This window comes from Montipora capricornis, chromosome 13, assembly GCF_036669925.1.
Source record: "Montipora capricornis isolate CH-2021 chromosome 13, ASM3666992v2, whole genome shotgun sequence".
Classification (NCBI taxonomy): Eukaryota; Metazoa; Cnidaria; class Anthozoa; order Scleractinia; family Acroporidae; genus Montipora; species Montipora capricornis.
In genome coordinates this window covers 18,266,349-18,273,848 of record NC_090895.1, presented here as the reverse complement: position 1 = coordinate 18,273,848, position 7,500 = coordinate 18,266,349, and the positions used below count along the sequence as shown (strand labels likewise).

At 39.4% G+C, this 7,500-nt stretch overlaps 1 protein-coding gene across 4 annotated transcripts in view; it reads right to left on the bottom strand.

The window, feature by feature from the left end:
- The window catches only part of LOC138028239 (mediator of RNA polymerase II transcription subunit 14-like), a 54,144-nt gene that overhangs the window by 27,423 nt on the left and 19,221 nt on the right, over positions 1-7,500 (bottom strand). For 2 of the 4 annotated variants that reach the window (XM_068875704.1, XM_068875706.1), the window contains exons 20-24: positions 5,860-6,181; positions 4,150-4,196; positions 2,812-2,970; positions 1,909-2,329; positions 275-366 (exon numbers count right to left, since the gene is read on the bottom strand). In XM_068875704.1, the coding sequence (XP_068731805.1) occupies positions 275-366; positions 1,909-2,329; positions 2,812-2,970; positions 4,150-4,196; positions 5,860-6,181 (1,041 nt within the window). The remainder of the gene's footprint in view (positions 1-274; positions 367-1,908; positions 2,330-2,811; positions 2,971-4,149; positions 4,197-5,859; positions 6,182-7,500) is intronic. The other 2 variants (XM_068875705.1, XM_068875707.1) reach the window with 1 other exon arrangement.

Here is a 7,500-nt window from a genome sequence, read left to right as displayed (position 1 = left end):
GCAAAGATTCGTTTAAGCAAAAAAAGTATTTTGGGGTTAGGGGCACTTTAATGTTTTGTTATTGCCAAGACTTACTTTTTCCGTTACCAACATTAAATAGGGAAGTAGGAGGGGGAAGTGCAATTGGAAAACGTAACAAAGATGAATTTCTCATAATTATTGTTGTCTTTCTTGGACAGTGACTCAACGACTTTTGTCGCTTGTTATAGCTCCAAACTACCTCGCTCAAATGTTTGCTTTACATGTTTGTGAGAAAAGAAAAACTGGGACTTACCAAACACTGTTTATCAGGGTCATACTGAAGAGTTAGCTGCTTGTAGTTATATGAATGCACACGACACATGTGGCGAAAATGACTTTGTGAATCTGTTGAGACAGTAAAAAGGTTACCTAAGGAATGTTATTAGTATAACATTTTCATACAGTTGAGGCTGGATACCCTGTGCCATTCTTGTCGTTTTAGTCACATGACCAGCTTGCCAGGAATTGTAATTTCTTGCTTAGCAAAGCGATTAACTATGATAGTTCAGTTTATTGTAGTTGCTGGCTGCCTTCGCTGAAAGATACTGGAGTGTAACTCAGTTGATTGCCGTAGTTAAAGGATCCATCTTTTTCAGTGAATGGTTTGAATTGGGTCATACACATATCAATAATACTGGGTTCGTACTCTTTTAAGGACTTCAAATGCCATGACTTCCCATGACTTTTTCCATGAACTTCTCTAACGTAAGAAATTTTTCAAAACTATCCTATTTCAGGATATTACTGGGATCAAATTTGAAGAAATTAACAACCTCTTTCCGCCCAACTCAGTGAAACTTTCGATTGTTTGATAGAAACTCGTCTTTACGCCATCCTTGCTTTGACACTGCAGTGATTAATTTACCGTCTATTCTTATAATTTTTCATGACTTTCCATGACCGACCATAAAATTCCATGACTATCCAGACCTGGAAAATGAAATTCTTAAATTCCACGACTTTCCGACCATAAAATTCCATGACTTTCCAGAACTGGAAAATGAAATTCTAAAATTCCATGACTTTCCAGATTTTCCATGACCCGTACGATTCGAACCCTGTAAAAGTAAGCCAGGTTATCAATGGGTACGTACGTCGAAGAACTGGTATTGTCACGACACATGTTCAGAACACTTACCTAGAAGTGTCCACAAGTTATGGTCCAAGCCCCCAGCACAGGACAATTACCATCCATTGTGAAATGCAAGCCCAATTTTGTCTGTTTTGTTTGTCTTAAGTCCCAGTGGCCACTTCTAGATTTTACTCAGTCTAAGGCAGACGATTTTACTCGGGCTTTACAGGGTTAAGTCTAAGCATTTGCTGCTTATTATGAGCAATAAAGTATTTGTAAGGGTTAGCGTTATTTGTTTGTATTTTATAGCAAGCGTAGTTATGTTAAATAATGCAACAATAATTATGAATTGTTTCCACAAGACAAAGGGACTGGCAATCACGGGCGCCACTCGCTGGCAATCACGGGCGCCACTGAGAGCGTTATTTTTTTGTTGGTGGGAGTTCCGTTCACATCGAGTTTGACATTGATTTACAGAAGGGTGAACAAAGAACAACACCATCTTCTTCACTTTTGTCATTGAAAACTAACAGTAGTAGTTTGGCTGTAGTTAAATTATTGTTGACAGATAAAGGTAGAACAATGCATTCTGGTTGCTGCGCAGTGCATTCTGGTAGAAAGTGCGATGCATTATGGAAAGAAAGCAACGAGAAAACAGGAAAAAAAATCGAGATTTTGCATAGTTCATTTGTTTCAAATTCTGATCATGTTGCTGTTTGCTCACTTCGCTGTAAAAACCACCAACTAAACACCTCAGTGTCTGTTATTTGATGAGCACGTGTTTTGCAAAGTAAAACCAAAATCAGTATACTAACCTTTGAGAAAGGCATCCAGTTCCACAGCATGTTGGTACAGCTTGCAGACGCTGCACCAGTCATCCAACAATATATTCACAACAGACCTGGCCCAGTTCTCCCCACCATCCTCTCCCTTGTTTTCGGTATTTTTCTCCCCACCCTTCTCCTCCGTGCTATACTCGAACAATATGTGTCTCGTGCCACCCCTCTCGCTGGCTGACATTCCCTCCAGAGGACAGTTATCTATGATCATTTCCAAGAGACATGTTCGTTGTGATTCCCAAGGGAATCGTAAGACACAGTCCAGGACGCTTGGATGCAGTGAGGACACCAGTGTTGGGTCACAGTCCTTAGGGAGGGGAAGGTTGGATAGCCTTACTGCTAGACCGACACTTGCTTCTGAGGTCAGACCTTGGTAAATGATCTTGTGTCGACCAAGCTGACGACAAATGACAAAAAAAATCTTTGATAAAAGGGAAAAATGAGTTTGAGAAGGCACCTCCGGAAAGGTTAGCCTCCCACGCAAACGTTCTTACGGATTCGTCACGCAATCATTCGTGGGGAAGGAATGATTGCGTGACGAGGAATGATTGCGTGACGAACCCGTAAGAACGTTTGCGTGGGAGGCTACGGAAAGGTTTGATTCGTATAATAAGGATCTAGTAGAGATCGGTTGTACACCGTTTCAAGGCCACAAAAATCTTATAATTAAATTACACAATGAATGCGCAGAAGATTATTTTCATCTGATTTCCTAACAGCAAGAAATATGTCTATAAAAACCTTTTCAAACAACTTGAAATTGCTGGAAAAATGAAGAAACACTATTTTGCATGCCTGTTAATGTACGGTTACCCACTAAAGTATGAATCCTAGCCGACATAAGTCAACAACGAGCAGCTAAGCTGGCTATGCTTTTACCTCTTCGCGAAGCTGAATAAATGGTATTCGTGCGTGACAAATAGCAACCATATGACCAAATGTGGAGACGAACGACGAGTTGTTGCAAACGTCTTTCAAAACCTCCGTCATCATTCTTTGTCTTTTGCTGAGCATATTTTCCTCTTCAACTGGTTCAAGCTAAGAAAGAAAACGAACATACAGATGTATAATAATTTTATTACAACAAGAAACTGGTGTTGTGGAGTGCAGGGTTAAATTTGATATCGCACTAGAACTGACTTTTAACAAAACAAATTCGAAGTAAAGTATTACGTTGTGCTACTTCCAACAAACTGTTGTTGCACAGAAAGTCATCAAGTTTAGTGACCTCATTACAAAGAAGATGGCGTGGGAATACAGAAGAGTGTCATTGTCGAACATAACTGTGTGATTTAAGGTCTACTAGGAATGCTTCAACTTCCAACGAAGTTGCGTTTGTGTACACGACGACGACGGGACGGGACGGGACGGGATTCGAGCCCATGAACTTCGTGATGCTGGTGCAATGCTCTACGAACTACGCTGTTCCAGGCTCCCAGACAGATGGGAAAACGAAAACAACAGTGTGGAAAAAGCGAGTGGGGCTTGGGTCGAGGCAAGGGGCCTCGCCTCGACCCAAGCCCCCACTCATTTTTCGCACGCATTTTTTTTCTCTTTCCAAATCATCTGGGAGCCTGGAAGAGGCTATCTACTAACTGGACATTGAAGCCACTCAGTTGGGAGCAGGTCAATTTGTTGGGCTCATGTGTTCCCGTAAAAGGACTGATGATCACTTTTATGTTTCGTCTTTAACCTGCACTTCAAATACATACATTTATTTCACCCCCCCCCCCTCCCCCCACCCAAAAAAAAAATCCCAAATCAAAGAAATAGTATATATGCCAAGAATAATAATGAATCCAAATTGATGGAAAAGCAAAATTTTGCATTAAAATAAAATACTTGATTAATTACCTTCCTAAAATCAAAATTTATGAACTGTTTCCGGGATTTTCCGAGGTTAAAATGTCTATAAAAATCGACGTTTCGATCAGTTTTACTGGTCTTCTTCAGGTTCTTAAAAAAATTTCAATATGGCGGATCGTTTTTTGATGTTCAACTTGGTAACCGCACATGTCGTTTCGTGACCATTACACGACGTGAATGATCCGCGATCCGCCATATTGAAATTTTTTTAACAACCTGAAGAAGACCAGTAAAACTGATCGAAACGTCGATTTTTATAGACATTTTAACCTCGGAAAATCCCGAAAACAGTTCATAAATTTTGATTTTAGAAATATGAGAGGTGAAAGTTTCAGAGATACGATTAATTACCTTCCGTTTTCTTCTTTTGTCTCCGCCAATGACACCCAAGAAACCTACTTGAGAGATGCAAAAAGGATTACAAAGCATTGGAATTGTCTATAGAGACAGGGACCCATGAGTAGCATATTGCCTCTCCCGTACAAGCCCTATACACCTTTTTCCAAAATGGCCGCCATTCTTTTGTTTTTATTTAAATTGGACCTTGATGCCTCGTTCAAGGCAAAATCTAAGCTTAGGAACGAAGCATCAAGGGCTAATTTGAATAAAAACAAAAGAATATTTAAATGGGGGCCATTTCGAAAAAAGGTGTATGAGTCAACATTTGCACATATCTTTCTATTTTTAGAACGCCACGAGTTCTTCCGCTCTGTATGAACTGTTTAGAATGGCCGATCAGAATACAGTTATTGTTAAACAAAGACAAAAATAGCACAAACGTGTGCAAATTGATGTAAATTGGTGTCTCCTGCTGAAGGGTTAGTTCTAAAAATAGAAAGACAAGCGAAAAGTTTGACTCAAGGATATAGCGCATAGTGAGGATCCTCCTCATGGACTCATGATTAAAAACGATGTGCTCAGATATCTTTACTTTCAGCTTTGCAACTCTCGCATTCATAATTATAACACAAGAAACAATGAAAAGTTAGTTTTAGAAAAAGTGAATCTAAAGTAAACGCAGCAATCACTCTTTTACAAAGGGGTGCAGATTTTTGATAATTCTTATAAGACTCAATAATTTATGATGGGAAAACAAAAGATAAGTTCTATTAATCAATATCTGATATCTGACTTCTCCTCCTTTACATAAACGTTTCTTCCGATTTTCCCTGTTGACATGTCTTGAATCACCAAAAATGCCTATGATACATTAATGTAAATGCTGACGTTAAATAAGTCGTATACAATATTCGCGTCAGATCTGTATGATATCCAATTTACAAACTCAAGGCGTTCATATTGTTTGCATGAAGGACTGCATAACCTCAAGGTAGAAACTTAAAAAGGAAACCGAAGTTGCATATATATCTTTTCCCTTTTTCAATAAACAGCTAGTTGATTTTAGCTCATTTTTGTTGCGTGTTAGCCACAGTTTTTGAGAAAGTTGTAAAAAGAAACAAAAGAGAAAACAACGATGTTGATTGTATCATGACAAGCAGCCGCCTGCCGTTTGCTGTTGATGCCAAACAGGAATTATTAGAGAAATTATGCATCTTGCCTACTACAAACCGCAAATAGTTTCCAGAATTTTCATGTTTAATGGCAAAAAGAACCCTGCCTAATTCATTTAAAATGGTTTAAACCAAGGAGTCATCTCAAAATTATAATTCTGAAATTATGACATATCTATCATATCATAGTTGCAGCATACCATCATATATTTATATAACACGTAATTATATCATATAATTATTATTATGATACATTAATTATAACATTAATTATTTCACGATGAATTATTACACTTACCCAGTCTTTTCAAGTACTTAAAAGTTAAGTACTTAGTTAGGATCATCCGGGTGAGAGTAATCCTGAAAAGGACTGTTTAGGATGGGATTGATCGACTTTTCGACAACCTGAGCGGAAGTTAAATCATCACTTGACTCTAAAGATAACTTCCACTAAGGTTGTCCAAAACACCAAAGTCATCATGAACAGTCCTATCCCAGGGCTACACTCACCCAGATGATCGAACTACACGTTATTAGAATAATTCACTACCTGGAAGTGGCGTTCCAGCGAAGTCAGTCATTTTCAGCGGATTTAAAGTCACCATATGACAAGCAGTAAGAAAGAGTGGGCGTCTTTTCTGATTATTCTCTGGACTTGTGCTCTTCGTTCCCTCACAGCTCTGCCGCGATCGTTCCTGGCTCTTCCTGTCTTCCTTCTTGACCTCAACTCGTTTGGCTTTCTGTTCTCCGCTGGCAGAATCTGTAGCTGTTGTCGCTTGAACGGTGTCTTCTCCAAATGATGGTTTTATTTGTAAGAGATGATACCGAGTGGTGACTTCCTCGGCGCCTTCCTTACACAGAACTTCCACCACCTACAGAAATACAATAAGAATCAAAGAAGGCCTATGATTGCTTAAATGAATAATGAAAAAACGCGCGAGTAACATTACAATCCTGGACAAAAGTGTTGGAACAATGAAGTCAATAAAGCACATGGGAAGTAACGGGAACATGAGAGAGTTTAATTTATAAAAAATCATCAATCACCATATCAAAACATCGATATTAAAGCATCTCACGCCTGAGCTTTAAACCAAATAAGACACTCCTCATCAAACTTTGTTTGGACTCCCAAGGGACACGCTTTTTGTGGAATATTTTCGAAGCCGTTCAAAAAAACCGCAGCACATGTTTTATCGGGTACAAAAGCACTCAGCTACACCTCGTGTTTTCAAACTCGATAAAACACTGCTTCTCTTTTTTTTGAACATTACAACAACAATTATAATAATTTTGCATTCTGATATTTAAAGCAAAAGTGGTTTCAAAAGTAACGCATAACCTTCTCTCCCCTCTCCCCCTTGCAATGTTGATGTGAATCCCGGAAACATTCCAAAAAGGAGCAGTTGGATTCGATATTGCTTGGGGTGATGGTGGGGGGCACCCTGCTAGCAGAGCCTTTCTTTTGCTTGCTCGATTTTGGCATTCTCGAGAAAGGCTCTGCATGAATCGAGTAAGATCTTTAATGAATATGCGCTGCATGTTGCCAGGATACAGTCTCGAACCCAAGCCTAATATGCCAGATCTTGCGGCAATCTTGGTTTTTCATGGTACAGTGGGCTCAACTATAACCATCGGTTTTATCACTAAACGGATGCTCGCAATAGAAAAACCAGTTTGACGGGGGAAAACAAGATCGACTAGTCCAGAAGTTCGGGCTGCGGAGGCTTCAAAGAGTTGACACGATTCAGGCAGAGCCTCCTTTTCTCCTCCTCAGTAAAGAAAAAGACAAAAAAGAGGCTCTGCTCGCAGGGTGGCTGGGGGGGGGGGGAGGGGGGTCATAAAAGGCCGCTATGAATATAATTATTATTTAAGAAATAGAAAACATGTACCGTGTTTCTATTGAGTTATATAAACACCAGTGAAAGTTTGGGAGAACGAGAAATGCTGTGCGAATATGAGCCGCAGGCGAGTGTTTCCACAGCTTTTTCGAGTTCTCCCAAACTTTTACAAGTGTTTCTATACCTCGATAGAAACACGGAGTACATGTTTTCTATTTCTTTTAGAAAACAACGCGACGAGAAAAAGGAAACAACTTGTTAACTCTAATTATCAAAATGTAAATTCTCTTTGCTCCCGCCATCACTAAGTCAACAGCTCGTGCTAGTTCTGTGTCTCCATCGAGTTATAG